The sequence below is a fragment of the Vitis riparia genome, chromosome 8 (genome assembly GCF_004353265.1).
Source record: "Vitis riparia cultivar Riparia Gloire de Montpellier isolate 1030 chromosome 8, EGFV_Vit.rip_1.0, whole genome shotgun sequence".
NCBI classification, from domain to species: Eukaryota; Viridiplantae; Streptophyta; class Magnoliopsida; order Vitales; family Vitaceae; genus Vitis; species Vitis riparia.
In genome coordinates, this window is record NC_048438.1 from 16,025,853 (window position 1) to 16,053,051 (window position 27,199).

The following is a 27,199-nucleotide window of genomic DNA, read 5'->3' on the forward strand; positions in this document are numbered from 1 at the left end:
TAATTTGTTTCCCTTCAAAAGCACGTCTTCCCACTTATTTTGATCATTTTCCTTCTCATTTATCTTTCAAACTTTTTTGTTACTTTCCCTCGAATGTGGATCCAAGCATACTCCCCTCTCACTACATGACTTCATCTCTAGTGTGATTTCGAACTTTCCTTCTTTCTCATATCATCAACATCCACTATATTTTTACTTATAAAAAAAAACATCCATTAGATTTTTAATTTACTTTATTTTTATTATTAATTTCTCATGAAGGGTGTGCATCTTAACTGCACAGGAGTTAAGTTTGGTTTACAAAAAAAACTTAAATAAGGTTAAATTTTCGATCATAATGATAATCTAAAAACTATACCATAGTTAAGTTTTATTTAGAAAAAGCTTAATTGATGTTAAATTTTTGTTTCATCTATAGAAAACTTGATTATAATGACCTGAACTGTACTATGATTAAGTTTCATTTAAAAAGAACTTAAATGAGGTAAAGTTTTCTTTTTATTTACAAATCTTAATTAAAATGTTCATATATTTGATCTTATTTTCAAAACCTAATAAAAACCCAAATCCTAATAAAAAAACAACTGCCAAAATCATAACAAAAAACAAAACAACAAAAATCTCAATAAATAAATAAATAAATAAAGGTAAAAGACCTAATGTTTTTAGAACTGGACCGGTCACTGAACCGAAAAAGTTACCGATTCACGGTTCACTGGTTGGATCGACGGTCGAACCGGTGACATCATAAATATATAATTTAAAAATTATTAAAATTTAAATAATTATAAAAATAAAAATAATAATTTATATATTATTTAAAAATTAAAATTTTATTTGAAAATTAGAAAATTAGTTTCAAATTAATTATTTAAATTAAATCATAATTTAAATTTAAATTTTAGAAATTTAAAATTCATGTTAAAATCAAGAATTTATTTAAAATTGTAATATTTTCATTAATTTAAATTAAAAGCATAAGTTTTAAATATCACAAAATAAAAAAATAATAAATATAAAAGGAAATAAATAGTAATGAGATAAGGTAAAAAAAATTAAAAAAAAAATCTGGAAGAACTGAAGAAGATAGTAGAAGAGCGGGCAGGGTTCCAGTGGGGTTTTGGGGGGTGGGTTTCCACTTCCGACGTCGGGTGGGGGCTTTCCGACAGGCAAAAAGGGGAAAACTTTTCGGCTTTTTCCAGCGCAATGGGTTCCAGCACAGGGGAGGGGGATGGTTTCAGCACGGAGGGGTTCCGGCGAGCAAGAAGAACTTTTCCAGCGCGCGCGCAAGCAGGAGGTGGTGGTGTTCCAGCGGGTTCGTGGGCTGGCTTTGCAAGGGTGGTGGGGTCCCTGCTGGCAGGGCTTTTCTGGCGCAGGGACAGGTAGGGTTCCAGCAGGGTTGGCGGGAAGGTTTCGACGGAGAAGAAGAGCTTTTCCAGTGGGATGGCTTTGCAAGGGGGGTGGGGGAAACAGTGACAATGGAGGAAAAAAAAATAAAATTGAACCGGACGGTTCATACTTCATACGGAACCGTACGGTTCGCCGGTTGGACCACCGGTTTAACTGGTCCAATTCCGGCCTGACCATTTTCCGGCCCAATTAACCGGATTGGACTGGCCTTAAAAACCCCAACAAAAAATCACCACCCCCCCTAAAAAAAAAAAAAAAAACCAGGGTAAAAAACCTTATCAGAAACATCTACAAACCCTAAATGCAAAAAATCTCAACTAAAAGTAATTGCAAATATCCCCAACAAAGAACAATAGTAAAAACCCCCGACAAAAAGCTACAAAAAAAATGGAGAATGACAAACTTGAAGAAGAATGAAAGACGAAAGAATTTTTGCAGCTGATTTTATCCCTTGCTGGAAGAATTATTGTTGCGGATCTTTATCCCTTGAGGGAGCGAACTGAGAGGGAGAGAGAGGGGGAGAGAGAGAGCTAGGTCAAAATGGGAGGGAAATGAATTGGCAATGAGGGATGATGTTGTTTTAGCTGAAATAAAGAAGGGCAAAAGTGTCAAAAATAGGTTAGTTAAAAAAAGGAAAAAAAAAAAGACAATGGGAGGTTGTTTTTCCAATTTTAAAACTATTTTAGGTCTTTTAACCAAATAACTCAGAAATTTTTTGAGGTTTCCATTTTTCTTCTCCTGGTATTTGATTATACCATTAAAATATGATGCACACCCCTTTTGCTAGGCGCTGTTTGTATCCTCTGTTTGTCTATATAAAAAAATAGTACTCCTGAAGATAGAAAATAATTTGCAACAAAGGTGATGGTCCCACATAAAAATTTGATGGGGGGGTTTCTCTCATTGGGTAGGCATTGCATAGTAAAAATTTATCACATTGGCAATGACACCACATTGAAAAGAGAAAGTTAATCATGCCCTTTCTTCCAAGTGGCGCCCTAGGAAACCACCTTAATGGCCTTGAGGTAGAGCCAACCTTGAATTGTGGGTTCTATTATTGTGCATATTCACGCCTAGTGCTTGCAATACATTTTTGGGCTGGCTTCTTAGGTTACAGTTGTTCATTCCTACTATATTCTAAAGAATTTAAGCCAAGCATATATTCAATGTCCCATTGCATCCTGGCAATATGGCTTATGATGTGATTATAGGATACGACTCTATGGAGCTGAATTGCATGTTGTCTTGTGTATCCTATCCCAGTACCTTGGGATTTCAGGTTTAAGTTTTATTGTTACCATGTCCTCCAATTTCCTGCTGTATTAGTGCCTAGAAAATGTTTAAAAGCAACCTTTGCATTCAGATTCTCACTGTGAAGTGTCAACCAAATTGAATATGCTATTATGCATGCATAGATGTAATAGCAAATGACTTGAATTTGTGAAATCAATATGATTGAACTGTTATAATATTTTATTATGTAGAACATTTGAATTGAGTCTTTCTCTTAGCATCTGGGATACTTTTAATACTCTCTCCTATCAGTGGATCTCCTTGTTAAGGGGGCCGTGTCTCTCTATGAGATTTCTTGAAAATTATTACAATTTTCATAACTTTGAACAAATGATATTTGTTGGCGACACAACCTTGAGACTGTCAAGAGCACATCACCAGTTTGGGGATGCATTTTAACTGGAGAGAATTTCGTAAGAAATACTTTGACCCATTCTAATTTCATTTGGATGTTGAAGTTCCAATATTTCTTTGCGTTTGGAAATACCTCTGGACGTGCCGCATAATTGTGTTATTCTTTCTAGGCTGTTTCTCATCTTATTAATTGAGATTTGTAGGCTTGATTCTGATTACTTACGCTCCATTTGTATAACAACTTGCAGATGGTTTAGATCCCTCTTCATATCATGGAAAAATTATTGAGTGTTCTTGGGATTTTGATGCAAAAGAATGGAGCTTTATGCGGGTCAGAATTGATAAATCAACCCCAAATGAGTTTGGAACATACATGAAGGTCCAACTTATTGCCATTGTATTTTCTGGTTGTTTCTTCTTAGAATCTTTTAACCCTGCTGGACTAAATGAAGTTGCTTGTTGCATTGTAAAAAAAAAAGGTGATGCGAAGCATAAGGGACAATATTACAGAGGAAGTGCTGTTAACTGAGATTCGCGAAATAGTTCGCTTGCCTATGTATGCTGATAGGATATGGAATGATAGCAAAGCCCACCAGCATACAAATGCAGCACGACGTAGGTGAATGGAGAGTGACAATTGCCCGAAAATCTACAGAATCAGCAGTGGATACAGGCAACAGGACAGCCCCAGATGTGTGCCCTTGCTTTCTGACTGCCCAAGTTACTAGGTGTTTTAAGTGGCATCATGATTGGTATGTGTATTTGGCGGATCAACAAAAGGGTCACTGAGAATATTGTGTAGTTAGCTACCCCTTGGTCACTGTCTTGTAGCTTGAGCTAGACTGGTGAATTATATGATCCAGTTTGCTCGCTTAAAAGTTGTTCTCCTCATTGGGACTCAAATTCTTTCTTTTGATAGTTTTCCAGATTTTAAGAATAGTACTAGGATCACCATGTATATTAATATAGACATTATTATTATTTTTCACTTACCTAGTGATTCTGAGTTGTCTCGAAGAAGTGTCATCATTTTTGCACCTGAAGCTCAAGTTTCATATTGTGATTCGTGCTTGTGTTCTCCTTTTCCTTTCATCTTATTTATTTATTTATTTATTCCCTTCCTTTGTTAATAACTTAATATCAGATTAAGAAAAACCTAAACGAGTGTTTCCTAGCACCAACAAATCCAGAGTCCCATCTTCATAGAATTCCAGATTATGCATACGATCATGGTTGATCGGGTGCAGCCGGAATGTTATTGGTTAAACCTGAAAGCAATGCCTTGGCTTCTTGTCCACAGTGATAATCTAAACAGGTTTCGACACTAAGGTTGAGTGAAGGATTGGGAGTTGTCCCTTACCTTCTTTTCACGTGAGTGAGTAACGACACAAATATGTTTCTTCTTACGGATAAGTAAAATGTCTTGGAAGTGTCGGAGCTTCAAGATGAGATGAAGTAAATTCTAAGAATTGTAGTGGGAGCTAAGGGTCATCCTTTCTCCGGTAATGACTTTAAAAACAGGCCAATTCAATAATACTTGCAACAAATTTGTTGAACTGAGTCATTCGAATCAATGGAGATGTTTGGCCTAAAGAATAAAGAATAGTTGGGACATATTTGAATCAAGAAAAACGGGGTTGGTGGTAATTTGAACGAATGATGGTAATAATGCCATTTTACTGTTTTGAACTTTATAAATGATTTTATTATTCGCATTTTATATAAGTTTTATATATTTGTATAATAATCATTCAATGACTTAGATCTGATCGTCAAAAGTTCCTAAAATTTTTATATTTTATTATTATATTAGAAGAAATAGGAAAACAATAACTATTTCCAGAACTATAATTTTTTTTGAAAAGAAAACTTTAATACAAAGTAAATACATTGGGACTGTATTTTAAAAATATAATTTCAATACAAATTTTAATATTTATGGTTATTTAAAAAAAAAAAACTTCAAAATTAGGTTTTCCATATAACTTCTTCATTTTAACGTTTGTTTGATAATTATTTTCAAAATCCCAGAAACCTCAAGCCGACGTTAATGTGCACGGAAGTCGCATTGATCCATTCAGACTGATTAAGATTGGAGCAGATTTCAATGTCCTCGACTATCTTCTGCTCCGAAACCATTCTGATATCCTCAAAACCCCTAGTTAGGGGTTTTCTGCTCCTGATTTATTAGACTAGATCTTCGACAACCTCTTCGGGGTTCTTATTTTAGAAGATTCACATTCTTGTTTTCAATTTTTATTTGTAGACCTCCAGTTTTGAGTCGAGAATGAAATCCTTGGCGGCTAGGGTTTTCTTTATTTGTCTTCTTCTTTGTACTCGCTCCAGTTTCATTCAATCGGACCAACAGGAGTCGAACAAGAACAAGTTTCGGGAACGAGAGGCCAGCGACGATGCCCTTGGATACCCTAACTTGTGAGTTTACGTTCCCTCTTTGGATTTGAATTCTACTTGGGAATAATTGAAAAAGGAAAAGGCAATTTGAAGTACATGTTTTCTATTCTTTTGGTTTCCAGAAAATGAAAATTGAGGTCTATTGAGTGAGAGAGTTGCATTAGGCTCAGTGGAATGGGGAACTATTGTATGAGAAGGGAAAATAAATCAAGGGAATTGATAATTTGAAGTTTATTCAACAAGGTTTTATGTTAATTGACCATTCCGGTGTGGAATTTACAGGAAGCTAACAATTCTGCTTTTTACTGGTTTTTCCTCTGCGATAGTCTCAATTGGATGTAGATAGATTTTTTATTTCAACTGTTTTATTAATATGCTTAAATTTTTTTGAGAAGAGTGTGTTGCTGTATTGTGTTTGCAAATTTAATTAAAAAATTTCCTTTTATGTGGATATAGAGATGAGGATGCTTTGTTAAATACACGGTGCCCTCGAAATTTGGAGTTGAGATGGCAGACAGAGGTTAGCTCTAGCATATATGCTACCCCATTGATCGCTGATATTAACAGGTGAGAAAAATCCCCCTTGTTACTATTATCTAACTATGAGCTTCCCTTGATCATTGATTCATTTGGCATAGGATCTTATATCCTTAGATTTTGATATGGGGCCTTTCTATGTTTTGTTTCTCAGTGATGGAAAGCTTGATATAGTGGTTCCTTCTTTTGTTCATTATCTGGAGGTCTTAGAAGGTTCTGATGGAGATAAAATGCCTGGTAATAATTGAAACTTTTATATAGAATTTTCCTGGGTAATCCATTATGTTAAACTAAATATATCCAGTAAGCTGTTTATTTAATTTTACAGACTAGTGTCAGAAGGTGCCAAGAGAATAGGAGGGATTTTGAGTCTTCAAGCAGTCTTTGGATTGTTTGAGAATATGCATATAGATATGACATGAATAATACATTTTATTTTATCGGAAAGAGAAGTGTTATATAGACAAATATGATATTTTATTGATGAAAGAAAAGTGCTACTTATGGAGAAATGCAATGATACTGATTTTCCCAGATGCTTGTATTGAGTTTAATGCTGTTATACATATCAGGCTGGCCTGCATTTCACCAGTCAACTGTCCATTCCAGTCCTCTTCTGTATGATATCGACAAGGATGGTGTAAGAGAAATAGCTTTGGCTACCTACAATGGTGAAGTGCTTTTCTTCAGGTAGTCTTTTGTTATTTTTGTATGAATGGCTTCTGATTGTTATGTGATGTATGTTGTTAAGCTAGTTCTGCTCCATCATTTTCCAATCTCAGGACAGTTCCGTCTATTATATTTCAGGGTCTCAGGTTACATGATGACTGATAAGCTAGAGGTGCCTCGAAGGAGAGTTCGGAAAGATTGGTACGTGGGTTTAAATCCAGATCCAGTGGATCGTTCTCATCCAGATGTTAAGGATGACCAACTTGTTCAGGAAGCTGCTGATATGAAATTATTCTCCCGTAAGTTAATAAATAAATCTCTCCAAGAGGTTAAAACTCTGAATATAAGACCTTCTATTGCTGCTCATTTTCTCTTGCCCCTGTTATTTAACATCAACTTGTCAACTAAGCAAGGTTGATAGGAACTTGGCTTTTTATATCTTCAGTGGTGTTTAAAGATACTTGGCTGATTAACTATTATTTTTTGTTTTTCTGTGTTCATGATTTTGGACATGATGATATGACATGAACCATTTACATGGGGTAGTAATACTTTCTGCTTTAAGATCATTACATCAATCATGTTTCTAACCCCAGTATGGAGTATTGTCATACAGTTCCTTGTATATGATCAACAGCCTCCTCATCCCTCTTTTACGTAGCACAGCAATTTGTAAGAATCCACCTACTTCCCAACACATCCTTTAAATCTCCTGGCTTCTTACATAATTGGATGACTACTTGTTAGCTTTAAAGATTCTTTTACACAGCCCATGGCACAGAGAATTCATTGAATCCCACAGGCGGTTGAATCCTGAGTACTTTCCTGCCTTGAAATATGGCATATTTTTGTAGTAGCATTTTAGTTTAAATTCACTGCACTCTCTTGCTCATTTAAATTGATTCTATATTGTACTAGAAGCTCAGAACTAGAATTGCTTCTGTATAGTTATCTTGTATAATTGATTGATCATATCATTAAATGTGGGATGTCATTGTAGAAATGAATGGAAGTACATCTGGGTCAAACACTTCCGTTCTTACATCAGCAGAAAGTCACCTTGGCACAGCGAATGCATCCAATCTAGAGAACAATGGGAAAACAAATGGAAATGAAACAGAGACAAACATTAAGCTGCCAACAAGCACACATAATTCTTCTGAGGATATTGGGTCTGTCAGGACCAGTAATGCCGAGAATGGGACAAACACAGGAAGAAGGCTTCTTGAAGATAATGATTCAAAAGGGTCACAAGAGGGTCATTCTCAATCCAAAGAAAATAGTAGTGGGGATGGTCAATCTGTGAATGTGCAAAATGATGAGGCTTTGGAAGCGGAAGCTGATTCATCTTTTGAGCTATTCCGTGAAAATGATGAGCTGGCTGATGAGTATAGTTATGACTATGATGATTATGTTGATGAATCCATGTGGGGAGATGAGGGGTGGACTGAAGGGCAACATGAGAAAATGGAGGATTATGTGAACATTGACTCGCATATCCTATGTACTCCAGTAAGTTTGAAATATGAGTTTCATAGACATATGATTTTGTCCTTCTGATAATCTTTTTTGCTTCTCTTTAATAGATTCAGGTTAGGTATACTTTATGATACTTGGTTGAATTATTGTGCTCTTGTTTTCATCAGGTCATAGCAGACATTGATAATGATGGGGTGTCAGAAATGGTTGTTGCTGTGTCCTATTTCTTTGATCATGAGTGAGTTCTTTTCCCAATATATTAGTTCTTTTTCTCTCTTCTTGGAGATTAAAAACATTTTAACATCTGAAACTTCGGTATGAACTTAAGGTAACAGTGTGTTTGATGGGAACTCAAATCTCATCATCATTAACAATTTAGCTTCCATCTTTAAAACTACCTCCTACCCAAATAGATCTTGTCCAATCTAATGTATTTTAAAAGCAACTTTCTTTTTATCTTTGAAGAACAGCACTGTTTGTTTCACTTTGTTTAATGGAATGGATAGTCTCTTGCTGGAATATATAAAAGGGTTGCTAATAAGAAAACACCAGATATCCTTCAACTGATAGTTTACTGCAACAGACTTGCTTATTACCAATTATTTTTATGAACATGACTTGTTGTATTGCTTCAAACTTTTCCTGTGTCCCTTTTTTCCTCTTGGAGATTTTATGGCTGTTTCATGCTATTTTGATTTTTCATCCTATTTTATCATTTTCATGAATAGCTGGAAATGCCAGCTTATTGGTTCCTTAACCTTGGTCCCCCGTCTTCAGTCTTTGCAATAAATCTTCATCTACATTGATTTTGGTTTGAAGGAGAATGTACTGGGTAAATAATTTATTAAATGCTTATTGGTTTTCTGTTGATCTAGTAACTAAAAACATCATAATAATGTCATTAATGTGTCTTTCTTTATATATTTTATATAATAATTAAATACTTGTAAAAAAATTATTAACATTTTTAAACACAAAAATACATACATATATCATAGGTCCAAAGGTGTGGACTACAAGGACTGAGTGCTTTTTGTATATTTCCATATGGGTTGTGGCATCTCATAGTTGTATAGATTTACTTAGCACTTTGAAGGTTCCTACATACTTTTTGTGTAGTTATTTTGGAGGATTCTTCATCCCTTTTTGGTAATTATTTTTACTTATCTTAATATATTATATTGTTGTCTCTCATTAAAAAAAACGCATACATATATCATCATTTTTTATATTTTGAATATTAGATAGATTATCATCTTAGTGTTAAAAGTGTTCTCAATTTTTTCATATTATATTACTAAATATAATAAATTATATCATACATATATTATTTTTTTCAATAAAACAACTTTAATATGTGTATTCTTGCTTGTTTTATCATTTGTTAGAGTCTTTTTTCCAATATTTATATGAATTTTGATCAATTTCATTTCACCAATATTTTTTGTCAAAATATCCTTATGATATTTCATGATCTTTCCATAAAATCTAACCATCAGTATTTCTATAATTTCTGATATTTTAATACTTGCCTCTAATTGCCTTAAGCTTATGCACCAGGTCTCAACTACTACGATGGTTTTAACCCTTTCTAACCCCTAACCAAATAAAATCTATTTGCAATTTCTCAATTTTTGATGCTACATGGAATCAGATAAGGAAGTAGCTAAGAATGTGAGACAAGCATGATTGGATTAAAGTTCCATGTAATGACAAAAAGGCTTTTTTCACCCATCTAACCTCCTTATTCTATCAATCATTGGATCTCAAAATTGTTTGCCTTCAGATTCCTTTCTAACAGAAGACCCAGGTAAGTCAAAGGCCAGTATGAGATTTTACATTCAATCATTGTGGCCAACCTGGAGACATAGTTTTAAAAGGTGTGCATCTAAGGAGCAAAAGTTTCCTACAACTTAGACACAAGGTGCAACACAAGGCCCATGCCTAAGTAAAGTGAAATGTGACCTAGGATGCGTATCAATTTTATAAAATATTATTTCAAATCTAATCCAATCAATAAAAAATTTAAAATTCCAAATATTTTAAAAGAAGCATTCAACAAAAAAGTACTTATATTATATAAATTTTAATATACAACTAGAAATTTAATAAAAATATTTAGAAAGTAAAAGTAAAGTACATAAGGCATGCCTATTTAACAAGGCACATGTTTTAGCAAGGGAGACACTATAACTAGGGAGTGATTGCTTCTTAGGCCTAGGCACACTTTAAGCGCGTCTTTTAAAACTATGCTTGGAGATCAAATCATGACTCATGTTGATACTAGAAGGAGTACGCTTGTTTAAATTAATCTTAAGACCCGGTATGCACCTAAAAACCAACAAGATTAGTTTGGGTTTTGAAAATCTTTCATAGAAGCTCTAGAAAAAAATGTTATTGTTTGTAAATTGCAAATAAGACATCCTAGTCCTACTCCCACCCACTAGAAAGCCTCCCAGCCTACCATTCTCCTTCACTCCCAACAACATCCTGCTTCCAACATTAGCTGTAATGGTGAAAAGGAATGAGGAAAATTGATTGCCTTGTCTTAAACTCTTGGTTGCATAATTGCATTAACCCATCCTTTGACACTTCCATTCACTGAAATCGCAAAATTTGTATATGAAAAGTAAACTTTCATCCAAGATTCCATCTTGTACCAAACCCTTTTCTTTTTAGTGCATGGTCTCAAAAACCCCATTCCACATGATTATAAGCCTTTTAAAATTTTGAAGAATATCCCGTCCTCTCCTAAACGCCTTTTGTCTTCCACCATTTCATTAGCTATCCAAACTGCATCCAGAATTTACCTCCTCTCAACAAAAGCTTCTTGGGAAATATAAATGATTTCATGAAGGACTCTTTGGATACCCATGATAAGACCTTAACTATGATCTTGTACAAGCTAGTGACCGAGTTGATAGGTTTGAAATCTGAGATTTTAATAATGAAATTGTGGGGTCTGAAGAAAATGAATAAGTACATGAACATCAATGCATTGGTCCAAGATTGTGAGGTAATTTTCCATGAAATTGGTGGATGATGCGCACTGTGAGGAAGTGGAGCTTCAAATTATTGCCCTAACACTGTCAATATGCATCATTCACTGCAAGCAGACTGACAGACAATATCTTCTACCTCTGCCTTTTCTTCTCTCTTATATTGAGAAAACATATAGAATTTGTGTTCTGCCTTTCCTTGTAACGAATGCCAATTTTCTTCTGTTCTTCCTTGTTCCCTGATGTTGTTAAAAAACTGGAAAGAACTGCCTTCTTTTAACAAGGTGATCTCAAAGTAATTGGCCACTTTATAAGTTAACAGGTACTATGACAACCAAGAGCATTTGAAGGAACTGGGTGATATTGACATTGGAAAATATGTAGCTGGTGCTATTGTTGTTTTCAACCTTGATACAAAGCAAGTTAAGTGGACTACACCACTAGATCTTAGTACTGATGCTGGAAACTTCCGTGCTTATATATATTCTTCCCCAACTGTTGTTGATTTGGATGGTGATGGGAATTTGGACATTCTTGTTGGAACCTCCTTCGGCTTGTTTTATGTCCTTGATCATCATGGTAATCTTCTAAGATTGGAATTTTTTTTTTAATTCTTTCTAATTGATGCATATGATTAGATCATATTTTCTCATTATTCTTAGCTTGATTTTGGTTTAAAATTTAAATTATAACTTTGATAACACTGAAGCGGTGATCAGGGGGCTTCATCAGCTCTGTAATGTTTGTCTGGTTTAGATCTCAATCTCCTTGATAGTTATTCTCTGCATTGATCCCTTCTGTTTTTCATCCCTTTTGGTCTCAGCATGACTCCAATTTATTTGTTTATATGTGTGCATTTGGTACTGTTAACTAGTTTAGGATTTATATTTTTTTTCCTTTTTTCATTTTTTAGTCATTTGAAATACATGAGACTGTCTCTGCTTTCCTACATTCCTGCGTTTGGGATCCATTGGTTATCCTGGCCCTATGCTCCTCCTCCTCTGCTTCATGGATTTTTAATCTAAGTTTTTTGTGTATAGGTTCCATGGTCATCATGTGATTGCTGTTTGCTGCTTCACTCAATCAGCAGCTGTTTCATGATTGGCTAATACCATTTGTTTTTTTTTTTTTGATAGTTAAATTCAAGATAGTATTGAGTATGATTGGCTAATACCATTGCACTCTATGATAATCATTTCAGAATACATTTCTTCTAATTTTTCTCTTAAAAGATTGTTGGACTGTTTCCCAGGAATAACTTATGCTTGACCCCTGTGTTGCATCATAGTTGGTAGGTCCATTCTCCCCAGTCTCCTGGGAAAAAGAGTTGTATCACATGGCTTGGATTTTTGCTGTTTTCTCCTTGTACATAATCCCAGTTTATTGTAAGTCACTTCCTAGAAGGGCTATACTCTTGACACCTCGACACATTTTAGTTCAGCCTCATTTGTTTTTGTATTCTAAAATTTCTTTGATGTCTTTTGGGGAGTAGATTGCAGAACTGGTACCAGAAAAACATCTGCAGCAAGAGAATAGAAACACATGGTTGATGATATTCTACACTTGTTCATGGTTTTTGGCTGATTTTTGTTTTCATCTAAAAAATGGACCCTACTAGTTTCACTTGCCTCTGATTTTGTAGTGCAATCTTTTATTAATGTCATTTCCTCAAGATGGGAGAGGTTATTGCCTGTTTATTTTTATTTTTTTCCAAGCATATCTAAATAAAGTTTTATGATAGGCATGCACACACAAACATACATACATACAAACTGGTAAATTTAAGGGAGAATATATTATGTTTGAAATTTTTTATCTTTATGGGGTCCCTACATTGTTTCCAAATAGATAATGTCCAGAAAGGTAAATGAATAAAAGGAATTTGTCACTATATAAAGCTATTGTGTAACAATAAAAAATACTAAAAAAATGCAGGAAAAGAATGAGGATGAATTGATACAGATGGCATTTATGAGAACTAAATATTTTGTCTTGGCAGGTATAAAAATTCATATATAAATAAGATTTTTTAAATGGAGTGGGGAATTAGTGGATCATCTTTTTTTGCATTTCCTAGTAGTACTAGCATTATGGCATATAGGTTGAGACTTACTGGGATTGTTTGGGATCCACATAGGAGTATCGTGGAGATGCTGACTATTGCTTACTAGGATTTAGAGGTCTTCCTAGAGGGAAGTCACTTTGATGTATTGCTAGTCTTAAATTAATATGAACTATATGGCAGGAGAGGAATGCAATGATTTTTTAGGAAAAATAGAGTATTTTGGAAGCAATGTGGGATTTAATCAAATTCTTTGTCTCTAGTGTCAACCAAAGTAACGTTTGCAGGCATCCTCTTTGAGCATTATATTACTAAACTGGAACTCAGTATGTAGATCTACCAAGTTAGTTGAAGAGATACTCCCTACTTGGATGTCTCCTCCAATGGGCAACGTTAAGTTGAAGTTTTATGGTTGCTCCTTTGCTAATCCTAGACAATTAGGAATTGGAGGAATGTTTGTGGATCATCATGAAACATTAGTGAAATTATTCTCTAAAAATGTTGGGAGTGGGTCTAATGATTGAGGCAAAGATACTACCCTTATTAGAAGGGCTAAAGCTAAGAGTCTATCCAACCTTCTAGTGGAGGGAGATTTTGCAGTAATCCTAATTCGGGTAAATAAGAAAGAGAGAAGCTTGTAGATATTTGATGAGTGACTAGGCTAAAATTTTGATAGTGCTTTAGAGTTGGGGTGTTCTTTCTGTTAGATTCCTCAAATAGTCATGGAACGTTAGTGAGAGTATTCTAAAAGGGACTAACCATCGAGGAGGAGATTAGCCTTATTAGATAGCCTAAAGCTAAGAGTCTATCCAACCTTCTAGCAAAGGAAGATTCTACAGTGGTTCTAACTCGAGTAAATAAGAAAGAGAAGTTTGTGGAGGTTTGATGAGTGCCTGAGCAAAAATTTTGATATGGCTTTAGAGATGGGCTGTTCCTTCTATTAGATTTCTCGGGCAACTAACCATAGCAAGACAGGGAGCTAATCAATTATTCTCTTTTGTAGGGGATATTCTACCTCGTTGAGTTTTGAGTTTGTAGTTCTAAGCACTTTTAGTTTTGCATTTTTCTCACTTTTAATCAGAGTTATGTAGTTGTTGTGTTTGGGGGAAAGATTTCTCATCCTTCATTATATTTATTTATTTCATGATAATAAAATGCTTGTTTTTGGTAAAATAAAATAAAAATTAAAGAAAACATAATGTCTAGCTCTAGGAGCAAAGATCTTCATGCTTTTGAATTATATGGTTAGCCTTCATTTAATTCCTTCAGGCAATTTATATATTTATGTATTTTTTTTTTAATATATATCCAGGCAAGATAAGAGAAAAGTTTCCTCTTGAAATGGCTGAAATTCAGGGAGGTGTAGTTGCAGCTGATATCAATGATGATGGTAAAATTGAGCTAGTGACTGCTGACACCCATGGCAATATTGCTGCATGGACTGCGCAGGGAAAAGAGATTTGGGAAACACATGTTAAGAGTCTTGTTCCACAGGTAAGTTCTCACTTTCAGTTTTGCTTTTAGTTTTTAGCTCTAGTTTATGAATGTGTCTTTAGCTTTAATTTCAAGCCATAAACAAGCCTAAAAGGAACACTAGGGTTCTATTTCTTCTTCTTTTTTTCTTTAGATTGGATGCAAAGAATTCATTTCACAAAAAGTAAATATGAAATTACAGGAAGTATGAGCTGTGGAGGAAAACAACAGAACTAAACATTGTCCAAGAGAAATATACACATGAAAGAAAAGATACCACTCAAGGTAGCAAAAAATCCCCTAAAAAGATACTTCATTTGAAGCTCCTTGACTTTTCTGAATAATCCATAATGTGGGTGGCCATCCAAGGAATTAAATAGTGGAAACATGTCAAAGCTCTAGTAATGACAATGGATTTACACATCCATGAGTCAAATTTCTATGTACTTTTCCAACTATGAGCCTAGGCTATCAGCAATGTTGAGTCTTCCCTACGATAAGATTGTTGAAGCCTAACATGAGTTGCAATACTCAAGCTTTCTGATAAAGTAAGTATGAAGAGAGAGAAAAGGGAGAATCCCTAATTATTGTTATTGAAAAACTGTAAAGAATATACATTGGACTTGTGTATATATATATATGCTAGTGGGACCCACAATACAATAAGGAAAGAAAAGGAAAAGTAAATAACCTAAATAACTATACACTATCTAACACTCCCCCTCAAGCTAGAGCATATATGTTATATGCACTAAGCTTGTTACAAATGTATTTAATTCTAGGACCTCTGAGAGATTTAGTAAAAATATCTGCTAGTTGATCATTTGAATTGACAAAACTAGTCGCCACACATCCTGATGCGATCTTCTCTTTAATGAAGTGACAGTCAACTTCAATGTGTTTGGTCCTTTTATGGAAGACTGGATTGGATGCAATATGCAAAGCGGCTTGGTTGTCACAGATGAACTTCATCTGTTCATTCTTTCCAAATCTTAACTCCCGAAGAAGATGTTTCAGCCATATGAGTTCACATGTTGCCAGAGCCATAGCTCGATACTCGGCTTCAACACTAGATCTGGCTACTACATCTTGTTTCTTACTCTTCCAAGATATTAGGTTACCTCCAATAAAAACACAATACCCAGAAGTGGAACGTCTATCTGTGGGTGAGCCAGCCCAATCTGCATCTGTGTAACCAACAACTTATGTATGACCTCTGTTCTCGTACAACACACCTTGGCCTGGTGTGCTTTTGATATATCGAAGAATGCGGATTACAGCATCCCAATGGCTATCACATGGTGACTGTAGGAATTGACTAACAACACTTACAGGAAAAGAAATGTCTGGACGAGTAATGGTGAGGTAGTTCAGTTTACCTACAAGTCGCCGATGTCTCCCAGGATCTCCTAAAGGCTCCCCCTGTCCTAGTATAAGTTTGACATTTGGATCCATAGGAGTGTCTACCGGTTTACAGTCTAACATACCGGTTTCTTCCAAGATGTCTAAAGCATACTTCCTTTGGGAAAGAACCACATCGGAATTGGATTGAGTTATCTCAATCCCTAAGAAATACTTGAGTTTTCTCAAGTCTTTAGTCTGAAAGTGGGTGAAAAGGTATTGCTTTAGTTTCTGAATACCATTCTGATCACTGCCTGTAATGATGATGTCGTCCACATAAACTACCAGATAAATACACTGTCCCGAAGAGTTATGATGATAGAAAACGAAATAGTCTGTTGTACTGCAGAACATGCCAAACTCCTGAACAACAGAACTAAAACGGTTAAACCATACTCGAGGATATTGTTTCAAGCCATATAAAGAACGGCGTAACCTGCACACTAAACCAGACTCCCCCTGAGCAACAAAACCAGGTGGTTGCTCTATATAAACTTCCTCAGCAAGATCCCCATGAAGGAAAGCATTTTTAATATCTAACTGATAAAGATGCCAAGAACGCATAGCGGCCATGGAGAGCAATAGACGAACAGAAGCTATCTTGGCAATAGGAGAGAAAGTGTCACCATAATCAGAACCATAAACCTGAGTATAGCCTTTAGCAACTAAGCGAGTCTTAAGGCGATCAACCTGACCATCAGGGCCAACCTTAACTGTGTAGACCCAACGACAACCAACTGTAGATTTACCAGAGGGTAAAACAACAAGATCCCAAGTGTCATTGGAGTGTAAAGCAGTCATTTCATCTACCATTGTCTGTCGCCAGCCTGGATGGGAAAGAGCCTCAGGGGTGCTCTTGGGAAGAGAAACAGAAGATATAGCAGAAACAAATGCAGAATAGGGTGAAGATAATCGATGGTAACTCAAAAAATTGTAAATGGGATGAGGATTACGACTAGATCGATTACCTTTCCGAAGAGCAATGGGTAAGTCAGCAGAAGGAGGCAGAGTCGGGGCAGGAGAAGCCGAAGGGATAGGAAGTGAGTCAACAGGTACCTCGGCCAAAGAAGGAGGAACAACGACACGATGACGGCGATGATAAACCTGAAGTAGGCGAGAAGGCACTGCATCAGGTGGGGAGATAATGGGAAGGGGTAAGACTTCAGAAACAGGAAGAGACTCAGAGGTGGAGAAGAACGGTGAGTCCTCAAAGAAAGTGACATCGGCGGAGAGAAAGTAGCGATGAGTCTCAGAGGAATAACAACGATAACCCTTTTGAAGTCTGGAATATCCCAAGAAGATGCATTTTGTGGCTTTGGCAGAAAGTTAGTCCTGTCCAGGAGTGAGAATATGAACAAAGCAAGTACAACAAAAAACACGAGGAGGAAGGAAATAGAGTGGTTGGTCAGGGAAAAGAAGGGAATGAGGAATCTGATCGTGTAATATAGATGAGGGCATACGATTAATCAAATAACATGCTGTAAGAACAGCGTCCCCCCAAAAACGAAAAGGAACATGACTATGGAGAAGGAGAGTACGAGCTGTCTCAACAAGATGTTGATTCTTACGTTCAGCTACCCCATTTTGTTGAGGAGTATGAGCACAAGAAGACTGATGAATGATCCCATGTTGGGACATAAATGAAGTAAATGGTGTAGAAAAATATTCCCTGGCATTGTCACTGCGCAATACACAAATAGAAATATTGAACTGGGTTTGGATTTCAGCATAAAATTTCTGAAAAATAGAGAATAACTCAACTCGATTTTTCATTAAAAATAACCAAGTACATCGAGAATAGTCATCAATGAAAGTGACAAAATACTGAAATCCTAAAGTAGACGCGGTCCGACAAGGACCCCAAACATTAGTGTGGACAAGTTCAAAAGGAAACTTTGCCCGATTATTCAAACGCTTTGGGAACGAGACACGAGTATGTTTCCCAAGCTGACAGGACTCACACGCAAGCGACGACAAAGATGAAAAACTAGGGACCATTTTTTGGAACTTGGATAGACTAGGGTGGCCCAGGCGACTATGGATGAGGAGGGGAGCATCAGTGGAAATGCAAACTGCAGGAGTTGAAGGCGCGGTGAGGTGATAGAGGTCTTGAGACTCACATTTTATGCCAATCGTTTTCCCCGTTCTCCGGTCCTGTAAGGTCACAAATTTATCAGAGAAAGTGATAGAACAGTTAAGAGTGCAAGTTATTTTGCTGATGGAAATAAGATTAAAAGGACACTCAGGGGCATAAAGGACAGAATGGAGAGGTAGGGAAGGGAGAGGATGAGCGAAACCAAAACCTTTAGCCATAGTTTGGGAACCATTAGTTAAAGTAACAATAGGTAAGGCAGAGGTAGTAGTAATAGAAGAGAAAAGATCTTTATTACCAGATATGCGATCAGAAGCGCCAGAATCTAGAATCCAAGATCCAAGAGAAGATGTGTAGGTAAGACAAGCAGAAGCATTACCAGTCTGGGCAACAGAAGTAACAGAAGCTGACTTGGTGGCCTGATAGCGGAAATAGTCATCATACTCACTATCAGTGAGGAAAATACCTTGAGATGTGGAGGAACTGGGAGGCTGAGGCGACTGAGGATCAAATGACTGGGCCACGTGGGCAGTGCGAGGAGGCCGCCCATGTAGCTGATAACACCGATCACGAGTGTGGCCAAGCTTATTGCAATAGGTGCAATGAGGACGTTGGCCTTTACCTCGGTTACCACTACGTCCTCCTCGAGAGCTAGTTTGAGAAACTAACACAGAAGAACCTGAAGTGTTATCAGATGGCAAAGTTTGAATGGAGGAGATACGGAGGAGGCAAACAAACACATCATCCAAGGATGGAATAGAGGAACTGCCAAGAATCTGATCGCGGACAGTCTCGAGATCTGGACGGAGGCCAATAAGCGTAAGAACCATGAAGAACTTGTCAATCTGTGTTCGTTGATCCCCAACATCAGTAGTAAGAGGCATCACGGTCAAGAATTCCTCCTTAAGAGAGGCAATCTGGCCAATATAAGTAGATAAATCCATGTCTTGTTATCTGACATTGATAATAGAAGAAGCCACCTTATAAAGACGTTGGATATCATTCGTGTATAACCCTTTCGCCTGATTCCAAAATTTGAAGCATGTTTTGTAGGCCCGAAGATGAAGCAAAATCTTAGGATCAACTGATTGCCATAACACACTACATAACTGTGCATCTATCTTCCTCCATTGTACTCTGTCAACCTCAGGGATATTCGCTTCCTGCGTAACAAGGTGATCCTCATAACCTTGACCCATAAATCAAAGTTCCACAGAGGTTGACCAGGACAAATAATTTTCACTGCCAACCAATTTCTCCGAAGTAATCATAGGAGATCCAGATATGATAGAGGAAAAAGTGGAACTTTTAGTAGTCATATCTACTTATCTGGTGAACGAAATACATTTGGATTGAAGAGAGCCCTAATACGGCTTATTGCGGACTTCCTAAGACACGTGCAGGGCTCGGGGTGGAGAGGAAGTCACCGGAGGTCGTCGGAAAGGCTGTTTTGAGGGCCGACGGAGACAAAAAACCCCAAAAAATGCACTTTCTGGGCTCGAATGACACAAGCACAGATGGAGGGTGGCTAGACGGCGTCAGGCAAGGCTGGAGGTGGAAGCGCGTGGCTGGAAAGTGCTCCACGCGCCGGCGCGTGGTTGAGATTCTCCCTCCGGTGCTTTGAGAAAACTTGAAGATCTCCTCCTTGCGCACTTGATGGTATGGTCGGTGTCGGAAAAGGACGTCGCCGGAAAAGTCGCCGGCGGTGAGGGTTTTCTGACGGTGATACGGTTGATCGAAAAACTTTAGGAGATGGGAAGGGTGACCGGAATGAAACACGGTCACTGAAAGATTTCCTAGAATGGATTCACGGATAAACCGGAAATAATTAGGGTTTTTTTCTCCCTTGGCTCTGATACCATGTGAAGAGAGAGAAAATGGAGAATCCCTAATTATTGTTATTGAAAAACTGTAAAGAATACACATTGGACTTGAGTATATATATACATGCTAGTGGGACCCACAATACAATAAGGAGAGAGAAGGAAAAGGAAAAGTAAATAACCTAAATAACTATACACTATCTAACAGTAAGGATCACAACTTCCATGGAGAATCCCATTCCAACATGCTTAGAGGGGTCTTTCTAAACACATAACTCCTATGATCTTTGAAAACACTATCATCATGAATTTTTTTTTTATAACCGAGAAACCTTCCATAGCCAAGCCAGTAGGACTATCTATGGGAACCTAAACCTCGAGGTGCTAACCGCTTGCAACAACCAACACCTGGTAAATCCAAGGTATCGAGGATTCAAATTCAAGACTATGTGTCACTTACTGGGACCACACTTTCCTATGTTCACCTTAACCAACTGGGCTACCCTGACGAGTACCATCATCATGAGTTATCTTAGATTACTCAAGGAACAACCATCAAATCGAGTTTAAATAACACTTTAGATGGGGATTCCCCTCTTGACAGACCTTTGCAATACTCCTTTTGAAAGAAAATGCTTATCTCTATTCAAAATGATGATGCTTATTTGGGTGCTACAAAACATAGGAGAAACTAATGATGATCGCTCGGATTTTTTTGGACAAGGTGATGACTTCAAAGTTTTGGGATATCATTCCTTTCTTTGCCTCTTCTTGAGCCTCTTACACCACAACCTTTAAAGGCATTCCCCTTTAATGTGATTCAACTTGATTGGTTTTTGGTGTGTAGTTCCAAAGGTATGGGCCAACAAAGAGTGATTGCTATTTGTATCTTTCCATATAGGTTGTGGTACTTCACAATTGTATAGGTTTACTTAGTACTTTAGAGGTTCCTACATACCTTTTGTTTAGTTTTTTTGGAGGATTCCTCATCCTTTTTTTGTACACCTCCATCTATCCTAAAAATCTCAACATCTCTCTACCCAAATCACTAAAAGAATAATGCTTGGAATTTCCTATGTGACCTAAGAAGTCTATGATTATCAAATCAGATAGAATCATAGGAAAGATCAAAGCAATCTTGGTAGAAGTTTGTGACAAAGAATTAGAGCCACTAGGCAAGAGAGAAATAAATGGTCAAGCATTCCTTTGTTAGTCCTCCTCAACCATAATGTGTCATTAGTATTGACCTCTTATTTTGTCACCAATAAGGCAAAAACACTTTATGTGGGCCTTTGAAGTTCCAATGATGCTCAAGAAGAAAAAGCTACAAGTTCATGATGAGAATGACCCCAAAGAGCTAAGCATCAAGCTTATTGAAAAAGATAAATGTATCAACATGAAGTCACAAAGACAAGAATGGTGAAATCATCAAATTCTTAACTAGATAAGACAAAATTAAAATGTCAAGATGGATAAAAAGAGGAAATGTTTGTGCAAGTTTTTATGAGGGTCTAATTGTTGTGATTATAGTTCTTGGTTACTTTCTACCATCTTTTGTACATCTTTGAATGATCGCTTATCCTTCTTGTATTTATCAATTGATTGATAAATGAAAATATTTATTTTTTATTATAAAATAATAATAATAATAATAAAGGAAATGTCTAAACAAAAGAAATAGTAGAACCTCTAAACCTTAAGATAAAATAGAAGCAAGGATATGAGGTTTGAAATGATTGGACTCCAACCATATGTCTCTTGGAAAAATCTACAAACCATACCTAATCAGGAATTGAGTATACAAAAGAAAAATGATAGAAACCTCATGTAGTTTTTCCCTCGAATATTGATGATACTCTTGAATCACCATGTTAGAATTCCAATCATTTACTCTAAATATTTTTTGCTACTCAGTCATATAGCATCACTTTCATTAAAAAAAACATTCTTCCTTACCTAGAAATACCTTATTCCTCAACAAAAAAATTCTAAAACCAAACCCCCTTTACTATTTAGTTTAGAAACCTAATTTCATTTTGTTAGATGATCCATTTTCTTTATTGTTCTATCAATCTTGAAAAAATCATGATAGAAACTTTGGAATTGGAGAAAAATAAGTGGGAAGCAGAAGCAAACAAGATTTTGCGATTTTTTGGAGAAAGTGGTGCAATTTTTTGAAAAATCATATTCTAGGCCCTCTTGAGACTTTACATTGGTCTACTATTTTAGTGGAGAGTGCTAATTGGTTGGACTATCCCTTTACTGAAAAGGAAGTTCGCAAAGTTGTCTTTCGTTAAATAAAGAAAAGGCACTAAAGTCATACAATTTCTACTTAGTCATGTTTCAAGAGTGTTGACACATGGATAAGGAAGATTTATCAAGAGTTTGACAATAGTTAGGTAATAAAACCAAAGTCCCAATGCTACCTTCATAGCTCTTGTGCTAAAAAGGAGCCATTGTAATAAAATATGAAACTTCATAACCATCAACCTTATCAGAAGTCTATATAAAATGATGGTTAAAGTCTTACTAGACTATATTCAAGGAGTCCTTCATGAAACCATTCATTTCTCCTAAAGAGATTTTGTTGAAGGGAGAAATTTTAGATGCAATATTGATAGCCAATGAAAAGAAAGATGATTAGGAGAGGAGTGTAGTTTTCAAGATTGATTTTGAAAGGACCTATGATTGTATAGGCTAAGGTTTTCTTGATCAAGCACTAGAAAAGAAAGGGTCTAATACTTGATGGAGGTCTTCGATGAGGGGTTGTGTGTCTTGAACAAATTTTGCAATCTTAATAAATGATTATGCTAAAGGATGAGTTAAAGTAACCAAAGGTTGTAAGCAAGGAGATCCTTTTTCCCTTTTTCTCTTTATCATTGCAATTGATGTCTTAAGTAGGATAGTGTTGAGAAAAAAAAGAGAACAATCACTTGGAAGGTTTCCTAGTTGGGAGTTTCTTCAAAGGCCAACATGGAAGATTTCTAAAACCTTAAGCTAATCTTAATGGGTTTTCGACACATTTTAGGACTTAAGATCAATTTAGACAAGAGCACTTTACTTGCTATCAACACGAGTCAGGATAAAATTACTAGATTGGTTTTGGTGCTTGAATGTAAAGTTTTTTAGTGGCCCTTAACCTATTTGGGACTCACTCTGAGGGGAACCTAAAGGCTAGTGCTTTTTGAGATCCAATAAGTTGAAAAAATTACATGGAGATTGGATGGATGGAGAAAAAGCCTTTTTGTCTCTAGGTGGAATAATCACTCTAATCCAACTCTTTAAACAAAATTCCATGAGCAATGACGACAAAGATTGAGAAAACATTAAGAGATTTTCTTTAGTCGAGAGTTGGAGAGGGAAAGAGAGATCCTCTCATTAGTTGGGATCTAATGTGCAATGCCCAAGGTGGAAGGGGGTTTAGGGTTCAGGAAGATTCCATCAAGGAATAGAGGCCTCTCAGAGAAGCGGCTTTGGAGGTTTCCTTAAAAATCTATTGCTCTTTGACATAAGGTAATATGCCCTAATAGATGAGATACAATGATGTAGGACAACCCTAGGATGGTTGCCTACACTCAAGGGTAGGTGGGCTAGGGTTTTATTTTTAGGGTGTAAGGAGAGGAACAAGGAATAAACTTTATGGTAGAGAAAATTTATAGGATAAGAAATAGAGAGAAAGAAGAAACAATGAAGAAAAGATGGAAAACCTTAGAGTCTCACTAAGGCCTTCTAGGAGTCTCACCTAGAAGAAAATCAATGGAGTCTCACCATTGAAGGTTGCAACCTTGCAATGAAAGAAAGTATAATATTATTCATCAAAATTCATCCCTTTGATTTACATTGATTAGCCTATTTATAGGCTTCTCTAAGAAATCCAAAGTCTACTAGGACTCTAATAACCTATTCTACTAGGACTCTAATAACCTATCATGACTCAAATTCTAATTATATTATAACTCAACTAGCTAATCCTAATTAGACTCCAACAAATACCAATCCCTATTCAATTCTAATTAATATTAATCCTACTTAAAGTTTACTTAGGTCTTCCCTTTCTTCCTTGAATAAACTTTAAAAGGCTTTCCCCCATCATACAACATTCTAGTTAGGTAGTTGCATCAATTCCCTTGGAAGCCATTGCATAGATTTTCTTAGATTTCTCTAGACATACTCATTTTATGGTGGGTAATGGGGTAAGGAATCATTTTTTGGGAAAATTTATGGTAGGGGGATGAACCTTTATGCTCTCCATTTTCAAATCTTTTCAGAGTTGTGATGACTAGAAATTTTCCTATTTCATCTATCCTCGGTATTTCTTTTCCTATTTCTTGGAATCTTTAACTTTCATTGTAACCTCATTGATTTGGAAATAGAAGACCTTGAAAGACTTATATCCTCTCTTTCTCTCTCTCATATGAACTCATCACTGTTTGCCTTTGACATGAGAACTTGGTCATTATCTTCTTTAGACCTATTTACTATAAAAAAATTTCTTTTACTTTGCCCAACCTATCAGCTTCTATTCATTTTTCTCTAGCAAAAATTCATATGGAAATCTAAAACTCCTCCAAGGTTAAGGTCTTTGCATGGCTAATGGGTAAATGTTAATATCAATGACCTGCCACATGTAAGAAAGACCTTACAAAGCCCATGGTCCTGACCATTGCACTATGTCTATAGGGAGTGGAGAATGATTGATCATCCTTTTGTTGCACTATCCGATGACTTTGAGGTTATGGCACAGGCTATTTCATGCTTGATTGGGTTTCTCCTAGGAGCATAAGTGACATGATGATCATTTCCTTTAAGGGTTTGGGGAGTATAGTTAGAGACAAAATTCTATGACAAATTGTTTGCCTTACTTTGATTTGGATAGTGTGACAGAAAAGAAATACAAGTATTTTTTAAGAGAAGTGGAAAAATATAAAATTTATACGAGAACTAATTTATTTTTGTTCCTCTTTTTGAGCCTTAGCAACTATAGCTTTCAGGGACACTCGTCTCAAGTCAAATCAATTGGAATTTGGTATGTAAGTCAAAAGGTTGAAATAGCAAAACATGGGGCAAAGGTTTGATCTCTTTTTGTAAATGTATTGATCCCTATAGAGAGTAGAGTTGCTTTTCACTTATATGGTTTCATGTGGTACTATATTGAGGTATATATTAGAGTTTGTATATTTGGGAGGGATGCCTTATCCTTCACATATGCTTTTAAATCCTTATCAATGAATATTTTCTTTTTAATAAAAAAGATGCAAACACAAGAGAAGCCATTAGCCTAAGGGGTTGGTCCAAATTCACATTAACACAAAAGAGGATGCTTTTATTGAGGTTGACTTTAAAAGTAAAAATCTACGAAAAACTGAAGGAGTGTGTTTAATATTGTGATATCTGTTGGTAAGCTGGCCAGACATCCACGGTTATAAAAAAAATATATATATATTGTGATATTTGTTGGATTAGCTCTAGAGAAAAAAGCATTTGTATCATTTGCAAACTATAGATAAGGATACTTGAGATGATTACTGATGCAACCCTCCAAAATTCTTCTAGATGTTGAAAATCATTTTGCTCAAAATATATGCTACTATTGTGAAGAACTATATTACATTGTTTGGGCCGTGGTTCTAGGTACAGGGTTGTCTAGGTGTATGATATCATATAGTGGTTAAAGGTGTTTGAATGATCTACTGTTTATACCATACTGGTCTGATATACAGAACACATTCCTCAGGCTCCTACGATTGGCGATGTTGATGGGGATGGGCACACCGATGTTGTGGTTCCAACACTATCAGGAAATATATATGTTCTTAATGGCAAGGATGGATCACAAGTTCGTCCATACCCTTATAGAACTCATGGAAGAGTGATGAATCAAGTTCTTCTTGTTGATTTAAGTAAACGTGGGGAAAAAAAGAAGGGACTTACTCTTGTTACAACATCATTTGACGGTTATTTGTACCTTATAGATGGACCCACATCATGTGCTGATGTTGTTGATATTGGTGAAACTTCGTAAGTTATCCTCCACTACTATTCATCTTTAGTTTTACTGTTTAATTTTTCAAAATTTGTTTAAAATATAAATGCCTTTGTTACAGATATAGCATGGTCCTGGCGGACAATGTTGATGGTGGAGATGATCTTGATCTTATTGTTACAACCATGAATGGCAATGTATTTTGCTTTTCAACTCCTGCTCCACATCATCCCCTCAAGGCAGGATAGACCCAAAACTGAATTTTATTTTTTTGTGTATAAATTTTATTTCATAGGTTTGTGATTCATAAAGGTTTCTAATATCATAGTTTACACTTTTCCAGGCATGGAGATCACCCAACCAGGGAAGAAACAATGTTGCAAACCGGCACAGCCGTGAAGGGATTTATATTTCACAGTCATCAAGAGCTTTCCGTGATGAAGAAGGCAAGAGCTTTTGGGTGGAAATAGAGATTGTAGACAAATACAGATTCCCATCAGGGTCTCAAGCTCCTTATAATGTCACAGTAAGATGCTCCTTACCTACCTCAACTTATGTTTCCTAAAGTCTGCAATTCAGTCTTCTGTGTTCAATCATCTTCTTTAAAAAAACAAATGCAGACAACTTTGTTGGTTCCTGGTAACTACCAAGGAGAGAGAAGAATAAAGCAAAACCAGACCTTTGATCGTGCTGGAAAACATCGAATAAAACTTCCAACAGTTGGAGTTAGGACAACAGGGACAGTTTTGGTGGAGATGGTAGACAAGAACGGACTCTATTTCTCAGATGATTTCTCCCTTACATTCCATATGCATTATTACAAACTGCTGAAGTGGCTTCTTGTCCTCCCAATGCTTGCAATGTTTGGAGTGCTGGTCATCCTACGACCACAGGAGGCCATGCCTTTGCCATCATTCTCACGGAACACTGATTTGTGATGATTATATGGTATCACACCTGGACACATTTATACCAAAGTTCACAAAGCGCGAATGGTTATCTTTACTTTTCACCCAGAACAGGAAAAAAAAAAAAAAAAAAAACACTTTGAAACGTTTGTGCTATTTTGGTGAAGTGTTTGATTACCGAATTCAATCTCACATCCATCTGAATGAAAAGAGTTATTTTCTGGAACCGGCTGAATTAAGAGTTTCCAAAATAGTGAGTTGAAATTGTATTATTCATAGCTGCCAACATAATTCTTGGTTCCCA

At 36.2% G+C, this 27,199-nt stretch overlaps 2 protein-coding genes across 3 annotated transcripts in view; both read left to right on the forward strand.

Annotated features, from left to right (window-relative positions):
- Nucleotides 1-4,122, forward strand: part of LOC117920000 (mRNA-capping enzyme) — a 29,377-nt gene extending 25,255 nt beyond the window's left edge. For both annotated transcript variants that reach the window (XM_034837336.1, XM_034837337.1), the window contains 2 exons: nucleotides 3,306-3,436; nucleotides 3,537-4,122. In XM_034837336.1, the coding sequence (XP_034693227.1) occupies nucleotides 3,306-3,436; nucleotides 3,537-3,680 (275 nt within the window). In that variant the 3' untranslated portion in view covers nucleotides 3,681-4,122. The remainder of the gene's footprint in view (nucleotides 1-3,305; nucleotides 3,437-3,536) is intronic.
- A 937-nt stretch (nucleotides 4,123-5,059) lies between these two features.
- LOC117919747 (protein DEFECTIVE IN EXINE FORMATION 1) lies at nucleotides 5,060-27,199 on the forward strand. The gene is made up of 13 exons (XM_034836992.1): nucleotides 5,060-5,490; nucleotides 5,926-6,036; nucleotides 6,161-6,243; nucleotides 6,579-6,696; nucleotides 6,814-6,974; nucleotides 7,676-8,187; nucleotides 8,322-8,392; nucleotides 11,476-11,732; nucleotides 14,528-14,709; nucleotides 25,739-26,022; nucleotides 26,109-26,226; nucleotides 26,331-26,513; nucleotides 26,608-27,199. The coding sequence occupies exons 1-13, from the start codon at nucleotides 5,345-5,347 to the stop codon at nucleotides 26,923-26,925; spliced, it is 2,544 nt and encodes an 847-aa protein (XP_034692883.1). The 5' UTR covers nucleotides 5,060-5,344; the 3' UTR covers nucleotides 26,926-27,199.

Coding starts and splice junctions, on each gene's coding strand:
- LOC117919747 (XM_034836992.1), top strand. CDS start 5,345: ATGAAATCCTTGGCGGCTAGGGTTTTCTTTATTTGTCTTCTTCTTTGT. Junction 6,037..6,160: donor TTGATCGCTGATATTAACAG/GTGAGAAAAATC, acceptor TTTGTTTCTCAG/TGATGGAAAGCTTGATATAG. Junction 26,023..26,108: donor GTTGATATTGGTGAAACTTC/GTAAGTTATCCT, acceptor CCTTTGTTACAG/ATATAGCATGGTCCTGGCGG.